The 25,477-nt window shown below is 39.8% G+C and overlaps 1 protein-coding gene across 3 annotated transcripts in view; it reads left to right on the forward strand.

The window, feature by feature from the left end:
- The window catches only part of PLCB1 (phospholipase C beta 1), an 861,253-nt gene that overhangs the window by 746,874 nt on the left and 88,902 nt on the right, over positions 1 to 25,477 (forward strand). For all 3 annotated transcript variants that reach the window (XM_055426796.2, XM_055426800.2, XM_088844294.1), the window contains exons 28-31: positions 17,742 to 17,818; positions 17,923 to 18,012; positions 18,416 to 18,473; positions 19,293 to 19,379. In XM_055426796.2, the coding sequence (XP_055282771.1) occupies positions 17,742 to 17,818; positions 17,923 to 18,012; positions 18,416 to 18,473; positions 19,293 to 19,379 (312 nt within the window). The remainder of the gene's footprint in view (positions 1 to 17,741; positions 17,819 to 17,922; positions 18,013 to 18,415; positions 18,474 to 19,292; positions 19,380 to 25,477) is intronic.

Below are 25,477 nucleotides of genomic sequence, written 5' to 3' on the forward strand. Positions count from 1 at the left end.
AAACCACAGAGGTATCAGCAAACCGATACAGACACACAGGTGTGGGAACAATTTGCTTAACCATGAAAATTGATAAACACCAAAAGAATATTTTTGAGGTGACTGTTCATGTTATCACAGGAGGCACACCAAGCTTGATACACTCTGCAACTTCAAAGGACTTGTTCTATTGTTCCAAATAAGAATCATTAGCCTTAAAATTCTGTGTGCAAACAGCTCTGTAGCCTAATTACTCACAGTGCGATCCCCAAATCACCTGAAGCCAGCCTGTCAGACGTGCAGGGTCTCAGGTCCCACCCCAGGCCTGCTAAATCACAATTTGCATTTTAATAAGAAGTCCAGGTGACTTGCTATACATTAAAGTTACAGAAACAGGTTTTAGAGCCTTTGCTCAAAACGCACTTTAGAATAAGCATAAGGTTCTTGGCTGAAATAGAAAATATGTCTCTATTCCTCACACCTTGACCATCAAGCTGAATAGTTATCTCTTGGTCATAAAGGGGCCAGATCCTGTGGAAATCCCCTCTGTGATTTCTTGCCTGTGTTCATGATAGAAGCAAACACTTTCAGCTGGGTGTAAGTGAAAATAAAGATGTCAGTTCCCTGACCCCATTCAAGTGTTTGCACCCCCTGAAAACTCTTCATAAATATCTTGGGGGTTTGTGGAGCCCAGTGAAGGCTCTGTGTTCCAGAAGAGAACTCTTATGTTTGGGGAATCTGCTCTAACCTACCTATTTTTCGTCAGATGCCATAGGCTGACCCTGATACCATTAGGGTAAAGTCTTACTTTTAAATGTGAGTTTGGTAAGTAATAGAAATTCTTAGGAGGTCCCTCTGAGGGTTCTTGATTACTCTCAGAATCAGCCGCAGCATCACATTCAAGGCACAACACCCCTGGCTCATGGAGAAGAGGTTTTACGGTGACTTCCATGGGGTCACTTCTCAGTTGCCACAGGGTTAGACCCACTGGTCCGTCTTCCCTCCTCTTTCTCCCTTTCAGGGCATCCCCTCTCACAGCGCCCTTCTCTTTACCCTCTGCAGAGGCTTAGTGTGCTTTCCTCCCTACCTTGCCTCCTCTTTCTCATACCCTGGGTCCCACGTGTGCCAAGCCGTTCATTTCTCCTTCCTTCACGTGGCTGTCATGGCGGCGTTTTTTCTCATATACCCTCCTGTCTGTCCCATCGGCAAGCAGTCTTGGGCCTCAAACCCACAGTAGCACCTGCTGAGTGTTCACTGAGTGCCCCAGTTCCCTGTCAACTCTGGGGAATGAAAGTTATGTTTCACAGTGAAAGCTCTGGGTGAATACTGACCAGCTGCTAACGGAACGGCCCATCAAGATGTAAGCGGTGATGAGTGAGGGTGTGGGGTCAAATGTCATCATTTCTGGCCACCACTCACCCACCGAGTAGCTGTGTGACCATTCAGGGCTCTGTTTTCTCATCTGTCCAGTGACGATAAATAATCCTCACTTTATTGAACTGTAAGAAAAAATAGTGAGATAATGTGCACAGATCACTGCTTTTAGTAACCCCCCATTTTTTAAACAACGCATGGATTGGCTAGGAATTCTTGAATTCAAATATAAACTTGTATTGCAACTTTTGATGTCCTGTTACTGATTGAGGTAGCTCAGCATCTTCTTTTTTGATGATTTCTATCAGCACTATTTGCTGCTGCGGCCTTTCTAGAAGCCAATCTTTAATTTTCTGCTGTCTCTGGTTCTATGTGTGCCAGGAGTAACTTCAGTGTCAGGAAGTAACTAATCTACTGTGGTTGTGGTGGTGTGATCTGTCTTCTTCCAATATTCTGACTTTAATGTAGGTCATTTTTCTTGAGAAGTAGATGATCTAGCTTTCCTGAAAATTTTACTTTCTCTCCCAAAAAGAAATGACAAATAAATAAAAGGCTTTAGTATTGAAATAAAGAATGAAATAATTGTCAAAATGTGTTCTTATTTGTCAGTCTTCCTGATCATCGTTGCATAACTCATTGAACTGATGTTGTTCTAGATTAGATAGACAGACTGATTGAGTGAGTGAGTGCGTGCATGCTAAGAACACTGGAGTGGGTTGCTGTGCCCTCCTCCAAGGGATTTTCCCAACCCAGGGATTGAACCTGAGTCTCTATGTCTCCTGCATTGGCAAGCAGGTTCTTTAACTCTGGTGCCACCTGTGAATCTCAGATAGATAGACAGATATGGATAAATATATAGAAATGATATTTATTGTCATTTCTGTTGATTTAATTATGATAAAAAATGAACATATTTCCATGTGTGTATTGCCCATTTGTATTCCTTTTTTCTACAAACAGTTTATATCCATTGCTTACTTTTCTGTTGGACTGTCTTATTCTTTTGACCTACAGATTCTATGCTGTGTCTTTTAATTTATTATTTTGGGAGGTTGGGCAAATTAGAGAGTGTAAAATATGCTTATATAATCATATAAGCTATAGTTACTGAAGGCCTACCACGGCTCTTATACTGGTGGGGGGATTCCCGTGGCCCCAGTCCAACTGTAGTCCCTACCCTCAGGGGCTCACCATGGTTAAGAACACAGTTGTGAAGACAGACAAACCTTCTAGAGGTATGCCTATCCGTGTTCGTTAGCTTTGTTGCATAATAAACACCTCAAAACTTAAAACAACAACTATTTACGTAGCCCATGTTTCTTTGTGTAGCAATTTGAACTTGACTCTTCTGGAAGGATCTTCTCATCTTGGCTGAGCTCATTCATGTGTCTGTGGTTCAGTTGCCAGTTACATAGAGGCTCTGCTCCTGAAGTTTGACTGTCAGCTGATCCAGGCAGGTGACTGACACACACCTCTCATCATCCAGCAAGGCTAACCTGGGCTTGTCTGTATGGAAGCTGGAAAGGATTCTAATTGAGAGCAAGCAGAAGGGGGCAAGTTCTTGACAGATCTTATAATTCTTCCTCCAAGCAAGTCGTAAGGTTCACCCAGATACAAGGGGTAGGGAAATAGACTATCTGTTGTTCAGGGGACCTGCAAGTCATGGCAAAGAGTGAATGCAGGGAATAGTGGAGAATTAGGGCCATTTTTCTTTGCAAAAATCAACACATAGCCCTCATAGTTTGGATGTGAGATTCAATAAAATAATCCACGGAAAACTTAACACCATGCCTAGAACATAGTCACCATTCTTTATCAAAGGACAGTTTGCACAAGATTTACAGTGAGAAGACATGGCTTCCATTTTTAGTTATGCAGCTTGAGCTAAATCATTTCACTATTTTAAGTGTCTGTATCCTTGTTTCTAAAAGAAAATGTTTGTACAAGAATGGTGGTTAAGTTTCCCTCTGACGTCTATAGACTGCAGAGACAATTCAACTCTCATATCTATTAAAATGATAATTAGGGATTTCAGTTTAAAGCAATAAGCAAATGTTGTTGTCATTGTTATACTGTGCATACTGTGTGTGCACAGTGTGTCTTAGTGTATTTTTTGTGTTAATTGATAACTATTTAGGTAAGATGAAGGGAAAAGAGTCAGTAAACAGAACCTATCCTCAAAGGCAAAGAAAATAATAGTCTTGTCTTGCACCAACTTAAAGGAGCTTAGAGAACAGAAGAAATTTTGCTGAAAGGATAATTCCAAAATAGAATCCACAAGTCTGATAATTTAGTTTGTGCCCTCTGGAATTACAAGACTCGTTGCACTCCATCTGGTAAGTGAGAAATGTTTGAAATGGTGTATTTTGCATTAAGGAAAAAAGGAACTGACATACTGTGCTGTTTATCTTCATGGGCAGATCTTCTGGGTCTAGCTTTCAAATGGACTACTGAAATATTAAGGGCTTCCCAGGCAGTGCAGTGTTAAAGAATTCTGCTAATTCAAAAGACTCCAGAAACGTGGGTTCAACCCCTGGATCGGGAAGATGCCCTAGAGTAGGAGATGGCAACCTGCTCCAATATTATTGCCTGGAAAATTCCAGAGACAGAGGAGCCTGGCAGGCTACAGTCCATGGGGTCACAGAGTCGGACACAACTGAGTGAATACACACGTTGAAATATTAAGCCCTTGGTTTATTGCATTGTTTCAGTTATGATCCATAGGACAAGTCGTGCCTCTTTTAGCCATGTCTCCTTTGCTAATTATTTGAAAACCTCCAGTTTGAAAGGTTATTGCTGTTTTCCCACATCTGACTGATAGGCAATGTTTGTTTATTTTATTTTTTCTAAGTTAAATGGTCTTGACATCTTTCAGAATTATGAAGCCTTATCCTAAAATTTTGGTGGTTTGGATTTTTGTTTCCAATTGGTTTACCTAGATATAATGATTTCAACTGATTTGATCCTATGCAATCTTTTTCTTTCAATTCAATAAAAAATAGTTGTATCCCCAACTTTTGAAAACTCTTACAAGTAAGTTCATTAGTCTTTTATAATTACAAAGGGATAAATCTTTGCTTGTTAGAAATTTTTACTTAAAGCTATATAAGAATCATTTTTAATGAAACTTATTTTATCATAAAATAAATTCCCTTTATCATTAAAATAAATATTTCATGGCCATAAATACCTAATTTTATTATTTTAGGACATTTTAAAATCATCATTGAATTCTAAAAAAAATATTTATAATGATAGAATACCATACTTTTATAATTTATCAAAGGAATCTTAGAGATCATTTAGATGCCATATTTTACTAATGATGAAACAAGGCTCAAGAGTTAAGACAGCAAAACGCAAGCATCATCTATGGTGATAAAACATCTCAACTTCGTTCAGAGTTTCGTTTACCAAATTTCTTGATTTTTTTAAGTTTTAAAACATTTCCAGTTGATAGCCTTATAAAAGAATACCAGAAATATCACTCAAGGGAGTATGCTACATTGACCCATTTACATTTCCTAGAAAGCTAAGAAACTGACATTAACTTTGATATATTTCAAAAGTGAAAAATAATTTTAAATGTTATAGATTCATTAGGCCAACTTATTGACACTGATTAGGAGTTGCGGTCTGATTTTCATTTTCATTTTTTGCTTCGCCCAGCAAGTAAAAAAGAAAATTTCAAGGATTCTTTAAACCTTTAGATTCAGATAAGCAGCTCCAAATTCTGTTTAGCTATGGAAATGTAAAATGAAATTAATTTCATAGGTATGACAGACCACCTCAGAAATGATCAAGATGGTTGCTCATTTATTCCAAGATTTTATCCTCCTTTGGATAAGAGAAGGGAGCTGATGGGGAAAATGAGCTCCACCTGGACAGGACTTGTCTGCCAGCTCCTCACTGGAGCATCACACAGTATCCAGCGCATCATGGGTGCTCAGAAAATACGAGTGGAATGAATAAATGAATATTTCTCAATTTGAAAAGCCAGTGTACATCCCAGTATAGACATTCCCCTTGTTTTTAAATTATCAATAATGTGTTTAATACATAGATTGTTACTTAGTTTAGAAGCAACATAGATTAATTCTTCATCGAAAAAAAATTATGGTGAAAGTGCAGAATGGATGCTCTGACTAGCACAAAAGAAAATGCTCTCCAGGGAGGTCTGCTCAGTGTTATGTGGTGGCCTATTTTGGAAGGGAGTTTGGGAGAGACTAGATACATGTGTATGTATGGCTGGGTCAGTCTGAAGTGGCCTGAAGCTATCACAACATTGTTAGTCAGCTATACTCCAGTCTAAAATAAAAAGTTTCTAAAAAAGCACCAGTAAGTTCTCTCTTTTCCAGCTGTGAGTGGAAGGAGAAGGGAAATGAGTTTGCCTGAAGGATGAACATTCTATCGGGCTTCCCAGTGGTAAAGAATCCACCTGTGATGCAAGAGATACAAGATGTGGGGTCGATCCCTGGGTTGGGAAAAAACCCTGGAGTAGGAAATGGCAAGATGCTCAAGTATTCTTGTGTTAAATTCCATGGACAGAGGAGCCTGGTGGGCTGCAGTCCATGGACCACAAAGAGTTGGACACAACCGACCGCAATCATGAACATTCTATAGTTGGCTCTTTGCCCACTTCCCAAATTGTCCTTCTTAGAAGAGTTTCCAAACATGGCAATTTCTGTCTACATACTTTTTTTTTTATCCCTTTCAAGTTAGAGTTAAGAAATTATTATTCTCCTTGGAAACCATTCTTTCACCCTCAAATGACTAAACCAAGTGAAATTCAGCATGGAGCTGAGAATAAGCATGAAATTATATTCCCCAGGGCTTTTCTTTTTCATTCCTTAGAAGGTTTGGAATATTTAACTAGGAGAGTTGTCATGACTGGTAAATAAATAAGCAAAATAATTTAAATGTGTCTATTCCTTTGGGTCAGAAAAAAATCATATTAAAAGTTAAAATTAAACGTTATTTACTGCATTTCAGTTTACTGTGTACTCTCCTGATTGTCCTTCCCTAGGAATTCTAAACTAATCTTTTGTTCTTTTCTATCTTTTGTGAGTTTTGTGACTAGTATTTGATGTCACGGCTCTTTGAGTAGAGCCTGTCTGCTTAAAAATACATTGAAATGAGGGTACCCTTAGGTTAGTTGAAAAGCACTTCAATCATTGTGTGAAAAATCCTTCTGGGTTCAGTTTTCATGCCTCATGCAATAGAAATCCTAGGCCCAACACTCAGAGATTCCTTCATCTTATTTAGGATTTAAGAGGTGAAATTTTTATGTATTTATTTATTTTTGTCAAGATTCTCTCAGTTGAAGGTGTTGGAAACCTGTATTGGACTTGGACAAGATGAGTATATACTATAAAATTACCCAGCATAGATCACGTGAGAAAGGACTGATTATTCACAAGGGAGAAGGGACACTTGCCAGAAATCACTCACAGCTCTTTCTTTGTCTGTCTGCCTCTCTGCCTCTCAATCTCCTGACTTTCTCTGTATATTAGTATTAGTGTTGCTGTTGTTTAGTCGCTCAGTTCAGTCCAATTTTTTGCGACCCCATGGATTGTAGCCCGCCAGGCTCCTCTCTTCATGGGATTTCTCTGCAAGAATACTGGAGTGGGTTGCCCTTCCTTCTCCAGAGGGTCTTCCTGATCCAGGAAACTAACTTGCCTCTCCTGCATTACAGGCAGATTCTTTTACTGCTGAGTCACCAGGGAAGCCTGTGTATTAGTATTATTCCTTTCCAAAGCAGCACACAGGCTTCCCCTTACCAGAAAATATATGCATAGATGTAATCTCATTGCGAGTTTAATGTGAGTCTGACAATGTTGTGGTTGTTGAGTAGCTCAGTCATGTCTGAACCTTTGTGACCCCATGGACTGCAGCACGCCAGGCTTCCCTATCTTTCACCAATTCCCGGAGCTTGCTTAAACTCATGACCATTGAGTCAGTGATGCCATCCAACCATCTCATCCTCTGTCGTCCCCTTCTCCTCCTGCCTTCAGTCTTTCCCACTGTCAGGGCCTTTTCTTATGAGTCGGCTCTTTGCATCAGATGGCCAAAGTATTGGAGTTTCAGCTTCAACATCAGTCCTTCCAATGAATATTCAGGATGTATTTCCTTTAGGATTGACTGGTTTGATCTCCTTGCAGTCCAAGGGACTCTCAAGAGTCTTCTCCAACACAGCAATTCAAAAGTATCATTTCTTCAGTGCTCAACTTTCTTTGTAGGCCAACTCTCACATCCATACATGATTACTGGAAAACTAGTATTACTAAAAAATGTATAATATTAATCAGTCTGCCTCCTGGAATTTAAGTAGAAGAAGTTTAAATGAAAACAGTAAATGCTATAAGGGCAGAATTATAGTAAGAGTTTTTAAAAATAGCTGGAAAAAGCAGAATGTTACAGGGAAGGGTCTGTAGTATGGGAGCGTTGGGGAGACACAGGGGAACTGAGCAGAGTGGAAGGACATTTGTCGTATTACACACAGATATTATCCTTTTTAAAACACATTTTTGGGATGCTAGGGAAATACTATTTTCATTAGTTGCATACAAAACCACATTAAAAAAAAAAAACCCACATGCCTGGATTTCACAATAAGGCATTTGTTCCTAAAGGAACAAAGCTTAGCTTGTTAAATATCAAAATTATGTAGTTTTAAAAGTATTTTCAATAAGACCATGGCTTAGACATGATGCACCAGATCTATCACCAATGTCAGGGTCAGTACAGTTCAGTTCAGTCGCTCAGTTGTGTCCAACTCTTTGAGACCCCATGGACTGCAGCATGCCAGGTCTCCCTGGCCATCACCAACTCCCAGAGTTTACTCAAACTCATGTCCATAGAGTCAGTGATGCCATCCAACCATTTCATTCTCTGTCATCCCCTCCTCCTCCTGCCTAAAATCTTTCCCAGCATCAGGGTCTTTTAAATGAGTCAGTTCTTTGCATCAGGTGGCCAAAGTATTAGAGTTTCAGCTTCAGCATCACTCCTTCCAATGAATATTCAGGACTGATTTCCTCTAGCATTGACTGGTTGGATCTCCTTGCAGTCCAAGAGACTCTCAAGAGTCTTCTCCAACACCACAGTTCAAAAGCATCAATTCTTCAGCACTTAGCTTTCTTTGTAGTCCAACTCTTACATCCATACATGACTACTGGAAAAACCATAGCCTTGACTAGACAGACCTTTGTTGGCAAAGTAATGTTTCTGCTTTTTACTATGCTGTCTAGGTTGGTCCTAAATTTTCTTCCAAGGACCAAGCATCTTTTAATTTCATGGCTGCAGTCACCATCGGCAGTGATTTTGGAGCTCAAAAATAAAGTCTGTCATTGTTTCCACTGTTTCCCCGTCTATTTATCTTGAAGTGATGGGACCAGATGCCATGATCTTAGTTTTCTGATTGTTGAGTTTTAACCCAACTTTTTCACTCTCCTCTTTCACTTTCATCAAGAGGCTCTTTAGTTCTTCTTCACATTCTGCCGTAAGGGTGGTGTCATCTGCATATCTGAGGTTATTGATATTTCTCCCAGCAATCTTAATTCCAGCTTGTGCTTCTTCCAGTCCAGTATTTCTCATGATGTACTCTGCATATAAGTTAAATGAGCAGGGTGACAATATACAACCTTGACATATTCCTTTTCTATTTGGAACCAGTCTGTTGTTCCATGTCCAGTTCTAACTGTTGCTTCCTGACCTGCATACAAATTTCTCAAGAGGCAGGTCGGGTGGTCTGCTATTCCCATTTTTTAAAGAGTTTTTCACAGTTTGTTGTGATCCACACAGTCAAAGTCTTTAACATAGTCAATAAAGCAGAAATAAATGCTGTTTTCTGGAACTTGCGTGCTTTTTTGATGATCCAACAGATGTTGGCAATTTGATCTCTGGTTCCTCTGCCTTTTCTAAATTCAGCTTGAACATCTTGAAGTTCACAGTTCATGTACTGTTAAAGCCTGGCTTGGAGAATTTTGAGCATTAATTTTCTACTGTATGAGAAGAGTGCAGTTGTGCGGTAGTTTGAATAATCTCTGGCATTACTTTTCTTTGGGAAAGACAGACTGAAAACCACAATCACAGAAAACTAACCAGTCTGAACACATGGACCACAGCCTTGTCTAACTCAATGAAACTATGAGTCATGCCATGTAAGGCCACCCAAGTTGTGATGGTGGAGAATTCTGACAAAATGTGGTCCACTGGAGAAGGGAATGGCAAACCACTTCAGTATTCTTGCCTTGAGAACCCCATGAACAGCATGAAAAGGCAAAAAGATAGGACGCTGAAAGATGAACTCCTCAGGTCTTAGGTGCCCAATGTATTACTGGAGATCAGTGGAAATAACTCCAGAAAGAATGAAGAGATGGAGCCAAAGCAAAAACAGCTCCCAGTTGTGGATGTGACTGGTGATAGAAGCAAAGTCCGATGCTGTAAAGAGCAAAATTGCATAGGAACCTGGAATGTTAGGTCCATGGATCAAGGCAAATTGGAAATGGTCAAACAGGAGATAGATGACAAGAGTGAACGTCGACAATTTAGGAATCAGGGAACTAAAATGGACTGGAATGGGTGAATTTAATAAAGATGACCATTATGTCTACTTCTGTGGGCAAGAATATCTTAGAAGAAATGGAGTAGCCATCATAGTCAACAAAAGAGTCCGAAATTCAGTACTTGGATGCAATCTCAAAAATGACAGAATGATCTCTGTTCATTTCCAAGGCAAACCATTCAACATCATAGTAATCCAAATCTATGCCCCAACCAGAAATGCTGAAGAATCTGAATTTGAACGGTTCTATGAAGACCTTCAAGACCTTCTAGAACTAACACCCAAAAAAGATGTCCTTTTCATTAAGGGGACTGGAATGCAAAAGTAGGAAGTCAAGAAGCACCTGGAGTAACAGGCAAATTTGGCCTTGGAGTACAGAATTCATTTGCAGGGCAAAGGCTAATAGAGTTCTGCCAGGAGAACGCACTGGTCATAGCAAACACCCTCTTCCAACAACACAAGAGAAGACTCTACACATTGACATCACCAGATGGTCAACATTGAAATCAGATTGATTATATTCTTTGCAGCCAAACATGGAGAAGCTCTATACAGTCAGTAAGAACAAGACTGGGAGCTGACTGTGGCTCAGATCATGAACTCCTTATTGCCAAATTCAGATTTAAATTGAAGAAAGTAGGGAAAACCACAAGACCATTCAGGTATGACATAAATCAAATCCCTTATGATTATACAGTGGAAGTGAGAAGTAGATGCAAGGGATTAGATCCCATAGACAGAGTGCCTGAAGACCTATGGACAGAGGTTCGTGACATTGTACAGGAGTGAAGGATCAAGAACATCCCCAAGAAAAAGAAAAGCAAAAAAGCAAAATGGCTGTCTGAGGAGGGCTTACAAATAGCTGTGTAAAGAAGAGAAGCAAAAAACCAAAGGAGAAAAGGAAAGATATACCCATTTGAATGCAGAGTTCCAAAGAATAGCAAGGAGAGATAACAAAGCCTACCTCAGCGATCAGTGCAAAGAAATAGACAAAAACAGTGGAATGGGAAAGACTAGAGATCTCATCAAGAAAATTAGAGATACCAAGGGAATATTTCATACAAACATGGGCACAATAAAGGACAGAAATGGTATGGACCTAAGAGAAGCAGAAGATATTAAGAAGAGGTGGTGAGAATACACAGAAGAACTATACAAAAAGATCTTTATGACCCAGATAATCACGATGGTGTGATCACTCACCTAGAGCCACACATCCTGGAAGGCAAAGTCAAGTGGGTCTTAGGAAGCATCACTACAAACAAAGCTACTGGTGGTGATGAAATTCCAGTTGAGCTATTTGAAATCCTAAAAGATGATGCTGTGAAAGTGCTGCACTCAATATGCCAGCAAATTTGGAAAACTCAGCAGTGGCCACAGGACTGGATAAGTTCAGCGTCAATATGGTTTTAAACTTAACAAATTTGATTCACAGTAATTTTAGGGGGCCTATGTGTAGAGCTTGGTGTTCAAAAAATTATTAAGAAAGGATGCATTAGTGGCATCCTTTTTGAGAGCAATTATAATATATGTATACACAAAGGCAAATATGTATAAGTGGTATCGAAAAATCCAGTGGAGAGCCAAGAACTGGAATTGTCTGGTAATCAAAAGGGAGGATTACCAGTGGCTAGTTTAAAAAGAAAAAGAGGCATAGACAAGGGGAGATGTTGTCTGGTGCCCACTTCCTTATCAGAAGTTGAGCAGCACAGTCCAGTGGAACTTTCTGCAACCATGGGAATGTCTTCAGTTCAGTTCAGTCGCTTAGTTGTGTCCAACTCTTTGCGACCCCATGAACCACAGCACGCCAGGCCTCCCTGTCCATCACCAACTCAGGGAATGTCTTACATCTGTGCTATCTCTCATTCAAATGAGAATAACATCCAGGTTGTAAAATAACATCAGAAAAAGTTTAGAAGCAGGTGTGTACCCAGACAGTCTGAGAATAAAATACTGCTTAGCTTATTGAATATGCTGAAGATTCTTTGGGATTGGAATGAAAACTGACCTTTTCCAGTCCTGTGGCCACTGCTGAGTTTTTCACATTTCCTGGCATACTGAGTGCAGCACTTTCACAGCATCATCTTTTAGGCTTTGAAATAGCTCAACTGGAATTCCATCACCTCCACTAGCTTTAAGTGATGCTTCCTATGCAGTCTTCATCATGTGAAATGCCGAGCTGTATGAAACACTAGCTGGAATCAAGACTGCCAGGAGAAATATCAATAACCTCTGATATGCAGATGACACCACCCTTATGGCAGAAAGTGAAGAAATAAAGAGCCTCTTATGAAGGTGAAAGAGGAGAGTGAAACAGCTAGCTTGAAACCCAACATTCAAAAAACGGATCACAGCATCCGGTCCCATCACTTCATGGCAAATAGATGTGGAAACAATGGAAACAGTGACAGCCTTTTTGGGGGAGGCTCCAAAATCAATGCAGATGTGACTGCAGCCACAAAATTAAAAAAAATGTTTGCTCCTTGGAAGAAAAGCTATGACAAACCTGGACCACATATTAAAAAGCAGAGATATTACTTTGCCGATAAAGGTCTGTCTAGTAAAACTAGGCTTTTTTCAGTAGTCATGTATGGATGTGAGAGTTGGACCATAAAGCTGAACACTAAAAAATTGTTACTTTGAACTATGGTGTTGGAGAGGATTCTTGAGAGTCCCTTAGACTGCAAGGAGATCAAACTTGTAAATCCTAAAAAAATCAATCCTGAACATTCATTGGAAAGACTGATGCTGAAGTTGAAGCTCCAATATTCTGGCCATCTGATGTGAAGAGCCAAGTCCTTAAAAAGACCCTGATGCTGGGAAATATTGAAGCAGGAGGAGAAGGGGATGACAGAGGATGAAATGGTTGGATGGCATCCATCCAAAAATGGATATGAGTTTGAGGAAGCTCTGGGAGATGGTGAAGGACAGGGAAGGCTGGCCTGCTGCAGTCCATGGGGTCACAAAGAGTCAGATGCTACTAAGCGACTGAACAAGAACAACAAATAATATATTTGAGGATAGATAGCCAGTTAAGGCTCTGGGAGATATGAAAAATGCAATTTAGTATGGAGTAGAGAAATTCAGAAGAGACTGAAGGCCAGGAGGGAATGCTTGCCAAGTTCAGGCAGGATTAATGAGAACCTGCACAGAGTATTGTGAACACAAAGCTAAGAGATACATGATGATGAGGTAAATGAACAAGTTCCCATGACTCACTAGATGGGGAAATCACTCAAGGGGTCAGTCAAATGTGATGTACACTTTTTAAACTGAGTGATGATACCTAATGGGAAAATACGGTGATTCGTCTTCTATGAGAGATGTTGAGATGCTGGGGAGCCGTCCTCAGCTAGAGATGCTTAAAGGCTGTTGACATAGAAATGTACTGAAGCAGTTAAAAGAGTCAGAAAAGATTGATGTGGGAACTGTTGAAGATGCTGTAAATGAAGGGAAGAGAGTTTCTTATGAGAGTGGTTGGCAGCTGACATACTATCAAGAAGATAAAGTTGAAATTCCCAAACCGTGTGCCGTGGCACCATGAGATGCCATGTTGAACTCACAAGGGCTTTGTGGGATGTTTTGCATTTTTAAAGAAACAGAGCAGCATCTATTGGAATCTGTTCAAAGCCCTTCTATTAAGTTATTTGAACCTAATCTTTTGATAAATAAATGGAATTGTTCCTTTGTTTCTTTTGGCTTAGGGGTACTATGAAAAAATTATTGAGATCTTAAGGGTACTGTGAACTAAAAAAAACCTTGTGGATCTCTAGAATAATAAAAAGTTCACTACTGAGACTTGGCCAATGATTTCCGTAACAAAAGAGTTTTTGTAATCTTAAAGTGAAATCAGGTAAATGCTGATGGTTGGAGTGGAAGCAAGATGGTGGTGTTGAAGGGTGTGGGGTGGGGCATTACAGTCGTGGAAGCAGCCGCCGGTCTTCCATTTTAGGCACAGAAAGAAAAGGAAAGTCAAAGATGGAACAAAAGTTCAATGTTCTGGAGGATAAGAAAATAGAAATGTGTTTTTAGGCAAAAGGAGTGAATGTGTCCATCTGAAGAAAGTTTGAGAGAAGAAAGTGCAGTGGTGGTTCTCCTGCAGGAGGGAGAAGATGGGAAGCAATGCGAGGGGAGCCCCCTTTTCAGGGAAGGTGGGGTAAGAAAACCAAGCCAAGACCCCATGACGTGGTGCATACCACCCAAGGAAGAAAGCATTATCCCTGTCTCAGAGGTGAGGAGGCGGAGTTTGGGATAGTGAAGACAATGAAGATAAAGTTTCACAGCTCTTTTGAGACAGAGAAGAGGGAATTGAAAGGGTGCCTTCGAGCCTGGGTGGCTTAAAGAACGCACATTTATTTTTCACAGTTTTGAAGGCTGAGAAGTCCAACATTAAGATGCCAGTAGATTTAGTGTTTGGAGAGAGCCCAGTTCCCATTTCACAGAGAGCTTTATTCTGTGTCCTTACGTGGCGGAAGGGGTATGGGAGCTCTTGGGGTGTTTTATAATTATGGGCACTAATCCATTTATGAAGGCTGTTAATCACCCAAAGTTCCCACCTCTTACATTGAGGGTCAGGATTTCAATATATTTATTGATATTTGGGAGGGACACAACATTCAGTCCATAACAGTTTCTACACTGTTTCCATCTTCTTCAGTAACACACATGAATCTCCTGGGAATGTTATTAAAATGCAGATCTTTATTTAATCCAAGGTGGTAGGGGCTGAGAACTTGCATTTTTTGTTGCATTCTCTGGCAATGCCAATGCTGATGAATCCTGTCCCACACTTCAAGTAGCAGGATCTATAAAGCCAACACATAGCTCAGAGTTTCAAGAATAATGCCAGGTATTAAGTAGGCATTTGACAAATATTTGCTGATTTGGATAGTTTAGATGAATGTGTGTGTTCTGGGATCCCAGGAGGTAGGAACTAGCTCTGAAAAGAAGGAGGGGCAAGGAGGAAGGCCAGGGTGTGCAGCACATGGGAAACTTCTGCGGAACCGTGAGGGAGGTTGGTGCTGGCGCCTGTGGGGGCACTGAACACAGATGGAAGTCAGCCTCAGAACTGAGTGAGCTGAAGGGCTGAGCGATCTCAGGCTCAGTGGCTTCACTGAGAAAGAGGGTAGGAGGGAGCTGTAAATGTGAGCAGGAGCTGGCAAAATCGAGAAATGACCCTGGATGGGGCTGAACATTGGAGATGAGAACATGGAAACAGAAGCACTGCTGAGAGACTTAGCAGCGGCTATAAAATGAAAGACCACTGAGACGACCCCCTATATCTGGCAAAGAATCCAAAATCAATGGAGGAGACTTTGAAAACACTGATTCCCCGGCCCTGTCCCTAAACATGTAGAGGCCATAGGCCTAGGAACAGGCCCTGGAATCTGTTTTCAAGCAGTTGCTCACAAGAGATTCTGATGTTGCCACCAAGGTTGGGGATCCCTGGATCACCCTCTGTAATTCCTTGGGCTGAACTGGGGAGGAGGAAGGTCCCCTGTGGAGGGGAAAGCCCTGTGGGTACCTCTCAGTTAGAATAGAGGTGCTGTGAGAATCCTCAAGGAAATGGCAAGAGTCTTTGCACAGCGGAATTTTACATCTAACTCATTTGATAAATAGCATTAGCAGGATGTAATATTTCTTGATTTCTTTAATTGTGACAATCATGATCAGGTACTGTCTTTTGAATGATCAAATAGGTTTTCTGCTGCCCCAAGCTCCAGTTAATATTTGTTCAGATTTAATATGCCTCACAGATGAGTGCATGAATTTCATGTTAATGTCAAGTTAATGTGGATTCTTTATGGCAATTCTGTAAGAGAATTTCTCCCTCAGCTTCTTTTATTCTCTCAGATAAGAGGGGGTTATTAAAAACAATTTCTAAAATCATAACAAAAAGGCGGCTTGGAAAAGTGGTGATGACCACAAGCTGGGGAGCCTAATTTATCTGGGTTTGTACCAAGTTCTGGTCTTCCCAGGTGGTGGTTCTGGTGGTAAAGAACCTACCTGCCAGGAGAAATAATGAGACACGGGTTTGATCCCTGGGTCTGGAATATCCCCTGCAGGAAGGCCTAGCAACCCACTCCAGTATTCTTGCCTAGAGAATCCCACGGACAGAGGAGCCTGATGGACTACAGTCTATAAGGTCTCAAAGAGTTGGACACAACTGAAGCGACTTAGCATGCATGTACACACACACACACACACCCAGTTCTGCCAAGTACTTCTCTGTGGCCCTGAGCCCCAAATTTGAGTCTCATGTGTTAATATGACCTCATAGGACAACCCTTAGGACTGAATAAGTTAAATGTTATAAGTTAGTACATTTAAAACTTATCAAACTGTGTCTCAGGGATCAAACTTTGTCTCAGGGATCAAACCTGTGTCTCATTATTTCTCCTGGCAGGTAGGTTCTTTACCACCAGAACAACCACCTGGGAAGACCAGAACTTGGTACAAACCCAGATAAATTAGGCTCCCCAGCTTGTGGTCGTCACCACTTTTCCAAGCCGCCTTTTTGTTATGATTTTAGAAATTGTTTTTAATAACCTCTTCTTATCTGAGAGAATAAAAGAACCTGAGGGAGAAATTCTCTTACAGAATTGCCATAAAGAATCCACATTAACTGGTGTGTGTAAATTATCAATGAAAGTTTGCTAGTGTTATGATTATATTGCCTTGGCACTGTTGTAGCTACCACATGTATATAAGTGGCTGCTGTATATGAGAATCTCCATCTCTAGGGTACAGAGTGAACGTTCAATAGGAAGTCCACACCATCTGTTTGCTGCACCAGTAAGAAGGCTTAAGTCCAGTTGCTACTGCTGCCTAAGTAATGGCAGAAGGTTCCGTAGGTTCTTCATGTCGAATAAAGAAAGAGAAGTGCTTGGAAGGCACAGTTACACTCCCATAACTGACATGCTTTTATTGAGCACCTACCGAAAGCTAGACATTGTGTAGAGCTGGGGATTTGAAAGCATAGTCACTGCCCTCTTAAAGCTTAGTCTGGTAAGCAAATAAATGCAAGATAAAATACTTGCTATCATAGTAATGTATTCAAAATTCAAAATGGTAGCACAGAAGAGAATTTCCAGTGCTCTTTGGAAGTTACCCACACAGGATACAAACATCAGTTTCCAAAATGGGTAACTCATGTCTTCCTTGAAGTGATTAAGCAATGAATAATAACTGGAAACCAAGAATTATACATCACAGTTGATTATAACTTACATTTATATCACACTCATTTTTATTTTAAACTTCATAGTACCTCCAAGATAGAAAGGCATTGATAATCTCATTTATAACCAAGAAAATGTAGGTTCAGGAAATGTAGGCTCTATGACCAAAATCGTAGTTTTAGTAAGTCATAGAGTGGGGATTGGTGCCTGGGTCCACACTGTTAGCTATCATTGCACTTGGCAAAAGCAAGCCCAATAATCTAAGAAATCCTGTTTAATTAGAAAGAGAAGGTAAGAATTATGAATTAAAACCTAGATAATATATAGTCTAAAATTATGTCCTTATTACCTATGTATTGTAAAATGTCTGACCATTTTACTCTTGCTAACCTGGAGAAGGAAATGGCAACCCACTCATATTCTTGCCTGGAGAATCCCGTGAACAGAAGAGCTTGTTGAGCTACTGTCCATAGGGTCTCGGAGAGTCAGAAACAACTGAAGCGACTTAGCACACACAGCACACAAACATCAATCACAGATTTCTCTAACCTCAGATACTGTTTGATGTGCGTTGGGGGAGGCAAAGGGGGCTTTGCTTCTGATCACGTAAAATAGCCACCTGGCTTTTTTTTTTTTCCCCCCAGCTTATTCAGAAATTGACTGATGTTGCTGAAGAATGTCAGAATAATCAGTTAAAGAAGCTCAAAGAAATCTGTGAGAAGTAAGCCTCCATTCTCCTATAATGGATTTGTACATGTAAATGTATTAAGTACAAATTGCTATTAGATTGACCAATTTTCCCTTTTGCTTCCATTTTGCCTTCAGAGAAAAGAAGGAATTAAAGAAGAAAATGGATAAAAAGAGGCAGGAGAAGATAACAGAAGCTAAATCCAAAGACAAAAGTCAGATGGAAGAGTAAGTAGAAAGAACCCTTTCCTCCCACCTTTTACCCAGGGATTGTCCTACACAGAATAACAGCGGCTCAACCGTACAAAGACCTATCTACAAAATTTCTCCTCAAATCAACCTGCCAAAGACCCGCTTTGTAAGGGTTTTCAGTGGAGCACTGAGGTGCCCACAGGCCCTAAGGAAAAAGCTCTATCTTCTCTTCTGACATTGTCAGACAGCCTTCCTGCTATTTAGTGAAAACAGAGCTTGTGCCTCGGGTAGAACCTGACCTTTGTCAAGGTTGTATCTTCCTCGCAGCACTAAGAAGAAAGTTGAGAGTTCTGTAAACTTTCATCGGAAAACCTGCAGTTACCATGTTTGTCAATGATGGATGAGTTCATGTAATGATTTCTTTGTCATTTACTTTCAGGGAAAAGACAGAGATGATCCGGTCATATATCCAGGAGGTGGTGCAGTACATCAAGAGGGTATGTCATGTTCCTGAATCCCTCTCTCTTTTGCAAACCATGTTTGATGAGTACTGTGTGAGTCTCTGAAGGGAAATGCCATGCTTCACGGTAATTCTTTATCACCAGCCCCCAGCTGAGCAACTTCCCAGAGCAGCCAGCCTGTAATCAGTGTTTCTGCAAGTCTAATTGCAAACCTCTGTATAAAAAGGTTCATCTAAAGATAGATGTTAAGAATCTTTTCTAGAGTCAGGAACCTAGAAACATGATGTCAAGGGAACCTCCCTGAAAAGAACCTTTTATTGCTGCTGTTGTTAAGTTGCTAAGTTGTGTCCGACTCTTTTGCAACCCCATGAGCTGTAGCCTGCCAGGCTCCTCTGTCCATGGGATTTCCCATGCAAAGATACTGGAATGGATTGCCATTTCCTTCTCCAGAGCATCTTCCCATATCAGGGATCAGACCCGCATCTCCTGCATTGGCAGGCAGATTCTTTACTACTGAGCCAGCAGGGAAGCCCCTAAGAAACTTTAGTTGTCACCAATGGTAGATGACAACTTCTAAAGGTTTTTAATTAATTTTAATTGGTATTATGGGCATTTTCAGACATTGACAAAGCTGTAAGAATGGTATAATCCAGTAGTCATATCACTCCCACCATTGTGTACCCATCGCCCAGCTTCAACACTTACATGTCTCCTATACTTATAAGGACAGTTCTTAACCAGGATATGAAATAGTTAAATGCATGCCATAGATCTGAAAAGTTGTTGTTTTTTTTTTCTGAAAACATTCACTTGAATGTTTAGATGAAAATGACTTTCTCTGTAACTGTCTTACAGTTAGAAGAGGCACAAAGTAAACGGCAAGAAAAACTTGTAGAGAAACACAAAGAAATCCGCCAGCAGATCCTGGATGAAAAGCCCAAGGTAAAATGAACCAAATAATCATGCACAGTAACTTCATTTTCTTTCCATTTAATTAGAATAAAACCTCCCTAGTTAATATCTTTCTCACACAGTCTTAGACCAGTTCTTGCACATGAAAGTCATGTAACTTTCTCAATATGGAAAAAAATCTTGACAGCAATATTCAGTAAGCATTTATCATCACTGGTCAGCTTTAAAAACTGCAAATACATGAAACTCAGATCCTGAAGTTTGATTTTAGTTAGTCTGGGATGTAGCTCAGGCATAGATATTTTTAAAGCACAACTTCCCCCTCCACCCCCTCACCCCCTACTTCCCCTCCAGGAAAGAAATAGAGAATTTAGTTCAACCTCTTTAGCTCTAAACAGATGATGTAATATTGTAATGTCAGGCTCTGTCCAGCAGAGGATGTCTTGTACCAAAATCACCCTGGTATTTAATCTAACAAAATATTCTCATAAGCCAAAAAAAAAAAAAAAAAAAAATCATTTTTTCCCCATAATAATAGTTTACTGGGGCTCTACTTTAAAATTACCTTATGTTTATTTGGTGAAAATCAATTGTTTCATGAATATTAACTTTAAATGAACTGAATATATATAAATCAAATACTCTCAGGTTACCAAAACCTCAGTTTTAGATCATTCCATTAATTTTCATCTGTCATTGAACATTGTTCTCTTTGTGAAAAGTGTGATTTTCAGTTTTCCTGTTCTTCCATCTATGGTTTAAAATTCCTTCTTTAACAGGCTCTGCTATTAAGTACCTGCAAAGATCAAGTGTCACTTTTGTATAGTCCATTCATCAATCTACTTCTTAAAGGTTTCTTGTGGCTTATTTAAAATATTAATGCATTTTTGTGGTTGTTTCTGCTTTTATCCTTTCATACTTGTTGGACAGAACTTTTATTTAATGTTGCTAATTCAGAGTTTTTGCCTTGGGAATATAGATTATCTGTGAGGAAAACCCAAGAATTAATAATTACTGAGGCATGCTGTTAATTTTTATATTTTTATATAAATTCACAATTTAGTACATGTTTCAGACAACAAGGATTGAAAATGTATGTATTTGAATATATCTCTGGGGAATCATTATTGTTAAGGTATTCCTGAAATTTCAGTCAAACCTGGATCTCTTGCTCCAAACATTTGAGCATTTAAAAAATAAAATCAATCCTAAATGGAGAGCATTGCAATGTCTAAAATTATGTTAAAATGTATTCCACCTTACTAATGAATAATCAACTTGAGAGGGTGGCTAAGAATATTTAAATTATGTTTTTGTTCAGTTGCTAAGGTGTGTTAGACTCTTTACAACCCCGTGAACTGCAAGTGTTTGGAACTAGAGATCAAAGTTCGACTGAAATTTCAGAAATGCCTTAACAATAATGAGTCTCCAGTGATATATTCAGATACTTATGTTTTCAATCCATGTTGTCTGAATTCCAATTTGTCATTGCTTTGTACACTGGTATGATATACTTAGCTTAAGACAGATATTTCACTAGCCAATTTTTATATTTCTAAAAAATTTCTCTTGGAAAACATTGTTATTCCCACACAGTTTTGCTTCATTTTCATTTTTGTCCAAAAATGTCAACTACTTTACTTGTAGTGTGTTTGTGTGTGTGTGTGTGTGTGTGTGTGTGTGTGTGTGTGCATGTGCTCAGTCATGTCCAACTCTTTGCACACTTCTGCCCATGGGATTTTCTAGGCAAGAATACTGGAGTGGGTCGCCATTTCATACTCCAGGGGATCTTTCTGATCCAGGGATCAAATTTATGTCTCTTGTGGCTCCTGCATTGGCAGGCAAATTCTTTACCACTAGTACCACCTCGGAAGCCCACTTTACTCATAAATAAAATGCGATCACAAATGTGTTTAAATTACATAAATCTCAGTATAAATAACCCTACAACAGTTTCACATTACTGCTCTGGTTCACCATGATTGAAATCAACTTCAGTAGTCAATGTCTTCATTAATATAACCAAGCATTAGACCAAATAACTGTTGGATAATATATCAGTCAGTGTGCATATACAACTTTACAGAAAACCCAATTAAAACTGGATTAAGCAATAATGTTTAGTAAGTCACATTACTGGGAGTTCAAAGGTAGTGGAAGTTCAATAGTTAATTTAGTGGTTGAATAACCTCATCAAGAATCAGAGTATTTTCAGAATTTTCACTGTTATCTTATATTGTTGTCTTTCATCCCCAGGCTGCAACCCCACAGTTACAAGATAGCTGCCATAGCTCCATGCATTACAACCTTACATAAAACTATTCAAAGGCAAATAGTCTTCATCTTGTAACTAATTATAGGTTTGAGGAAAACTTCCTAAATCTCCTCAATAGACCTCCCCTCGTTGGGTAGAATTGTGTCATATGCCCATTCCTAAACTAATTACAAGCAGGAAAGTGTAATTTTCACGATAGGCTTAAAGTAATTAGGACTTACCCAGAAGAGGAGAGGAAGTTCACTTTCTCCTCAGTTCCACACTCACCAGGCTCCTGAACAAAACTGATGTTTTCTTGTCAAGAGGAGAGACACCAGTTGGGTAAGTAATTAACTGTGTGTGAAATGGCAACCCACTCCAGTGTTCTTGCCTGGAGAATCCCAGGGATGGGGGAGTCTGGTGGGCTTCCGTCTATGGGGTCACACAGAGTCGGACACGACTGAAGTGACTTAGCAGCAGCAGCAGCAGCAGCCCTACCACATGTACAGCAAGTTTCCATTTCTTTGCTGGCCCCTTAGAAAGAGATCTGAAGTGTTTATGAATTTTTAGTCATTCTGTTGTCTTTTTTATTGCAAATAGATACCATATTGGTTTCTCTTCGCTTTTTACTCATGAGGTTGCTCTTTTTGACCATCCTATTGTGTCTGGATTTGAAGGTTGCCCTCGAAGATCATTGGTTCTATGTCAAACTAAAGCATTTATCGAGAAGTGTTCTTCAGGGCCTAAAAGTTTTGTGCTTTGGAACCATGGCATGTGCTTTGGAACCATACTGTAATACGAAACCATCATTGTTAATACTGTAGGACACAGTGACTAATAAAGGGAAATGACCATGACCAGAAAGAAGGAGCACTAATAAGCAGTGGAATAAAACAATAAGATCAAGTGCCTGTCAAATGGAGCACCAAAACACAGGATGGCAAACAGAGCACGTGAAAGGCCAGGCCAGAAGAGCAGTCTTCCTTGCTCGTGTAACTCCTGGATATGGAGCAAAAATAGAATAGCACTGGCTTTGAAATAATCCCTCTTCACATCCAGTATTGGAATGGCCTTTAAAACCTGACATAGATATGAGGGAAACTAACAAAAGTAGAAACAAAATAGAAAGAGGGGCAACTCAAGGAAATGAAACTGACCAACAGTGTCTAAGAGGAAGGTTAATTGAGTGAGTTCCATTCAGTCAGAAAGATGAGAAGACGGTGATTTTAACATGTAGAAATTTATAAACTGTTTCATCACTCAGTGTTGGACAGGGAAATTGAGTTGACAATGGAGTAGGTAATATTAAGATAGCTGCAATTTTATGAATCCAACTCGATGGACATGAGTTTGAGCAAGCTCCAGGAGTTGGTGATGGCCAGGGAAGCCTGGTGTGCTGCAGTCCATGGGGTCTCAAAGAGTCAGACACGACTGAGCGACTGAACTGAACTGAACTGAATTTTATGAAGAGGAAAGATGAAAAACTTTGCCAGAAGTTGCTGAAGAAAATAAAGTTCCTCCTTCAAGTGTTTTTTTCAGGTGGGATAAACAAATTTTAATAAGAAACCAGGAAAGGCTAATCTTTCACTTACAGCAAAAACATACACTACACGGCATCATATTTCTTCCCATTCATTAGTGTCTTTTGCTGTACTGTTGATCATAATCATTTTCTTCTGCTTCATCCACTTATTCTAATGATTATGATCATGTACTTTCTGTTCTTAACCTCCACTTAAACAAGGAAGATGCTCCTTTTCTATTCCTATTTTTCTCTTAGTGTCACTATTTGCAGTTTTCCTGAACCACAACCACTATCTGTGTGATTTTCCAAGTGTTTTGGTAGCTAAACAGTTCCTTTAAAAGTGAACTAACAGGTATAATTTTTTTTTAACCAAAGATATTTGAAAATCCAATTGCTCAAAGACAACCATTCTTCAGAGGCAAGGAATTCTGGCTAGATTTAGATGTAGATTAATTGAAAATATAGCCTTTTATTCAACCATGTACTTACGATCTTGAAGGATCAACTCAAGTTCCAAACATTTTTACCATTGTGAAACAGAACAGAATAAGGTGCCTCAGTCAAAACCAGGTTAAAAATCCATTTCATTTCCACTCATGGGCAAGAACTTTCATGCTGCTGATATGTATTTGGTAGGGGACCAAATTTAGCAAGCTTCCCCCACCCCCACCCAGTGTGAAAGCTTATGTATAGAATCCATTTTTCACATTTGAAAGGAGATTCAATAAGTTTCTTTTGTATATAATTTTTGAGAGAGTTGAGAAACTGGAAGTAGATGATCCCTAGAGGCAACTTATACAATAGGTAAACATTTTGGCCCTCAGTTGGGCATAAAATTACATTGTCCATTCCTGTACGTAAATCCCACGGAAATTTATTAAGTTCTGAAGAGAGAATACTCAGCTCCTTGTCAATAGAGTTCTGAATTCTGGAGAAATGCTCAACTGCATGTTTATTTGCAGCCAGGTATTTGATTCAGTCTTTGAATGTCTACTGTTTTCAGATTTGTTCAAAGTGTTCTCTTTTTGAAATCTATACCTTCAGAATTCTTAAGATGAATGCAATACACCCTAACCAGTCTTTCAACTCAGTGACATAATTGGTTTCCTTGGGATTTCCATACTTGGCTTTGCCAAAGTCAGCAGGAAAGGGCTTATGTATACAAACAGTGTTAGAAACAACTCAAGGACCCAACTACCAGTGCAAAGAAATAACGCCTTTTGTGGTTGTGTGTGACTCAGAATTGATTCATTCTGAAAAACATGTCTGCCTTTTTCCTGAACACTTCAAAGAGATTTAGTTTAACATGTTGAAGCATCATTAATCAGGAGTTGCCCTGAATCTGCTGTGATTCTTCCAATGTCTATTGATCATTTTGCAGCTATGGGCTATCATTATGAGAAGAATCATCTTTTCAGAGGACTTTTTAATGAACCATCTCCATAACCTCATAAAAGTCGATAAATGTGTAATTTACTTTTTCTCTGGCACTTAATTTGTCTTTGATGCTTCTTAGAACACAGGTTTTCTGTTTTAATTTAGCTCATCAGCAAGAGAGAGTTCCAGGAAGCTTTAAGTTCAGTTCAGTTCAGTTCAGTCGCTCAGTCGTGTCCAACTCTCCGCAACCCCATGAATCACAGCACGCCAGGCCTCCCTGTCCATCACCAACTCACGGAGTACACCCAAACTCATGTCCACAGAGTCGGTGATGCCATCCAGCCATCTCATTCTCTGTCGTCCCCTTCTCCTCCCGCCCCCAACCTTTCCCAGCATCAGAGTCTTCTCCAGTGAGTCAACTCGCCTCATGAGGTGGCCAAAGTATTGCAGTTTCAGCTTTAGCATCAGTCCTTCCAATGAACACCCAGGATCGATCTCCCTTAGAATGGACTGGTTGGATCTCCTTGTGGTACAAGGGACTCTCAAGAGTCTTCTCCAACACCACAGTTCAAAAGCATCAATTCTTCGGCGATCAGCTTTCTTCACAGTCCAACTCTCACATCCATACATGAACACGGGAAAAACCATAGCCTTGACTAGACGGACCTTTAGGGCATTTTAATTTCTACCCAAAGAACATTTCATCATGTAGCTACTGTTGTTGGTTTTTTTCCCCCCTTCATCAGGAGAATATAGACTGATTTTGCTCATTTCTCCTCTAACATCTTTGTAACAGGGTGAGTAACTCATCTGTCTGGGTGAAGTTAGTCTTGTCAGACCCACCACTGGGCCCTGAGGTAGAACCCTACACGCAGTTATTTCAGTCTGCCTTCCCAGTGTTCAGAGAGAAACCAATTTAGGGATTTGAAGTAGATGCTCCTATATTCCATGATTTATTTGTGCCTTCTCTGA

This window comes from Moschus berezovskii, chromosome 15, assembly GCF_049115385.1.
Source record: "Moschus berezovskii isolate FMDL1 chromosome 15, NW_MosBer_1.0, whole genome shotgun sequence".
In the NCBI taxonomy this organism is placed as follows: Eukaryota; Metazoa; Chordata; class Mammalia; order Artiodactyla; family Moschidae; genus Moschus; species Moschus berezovskii.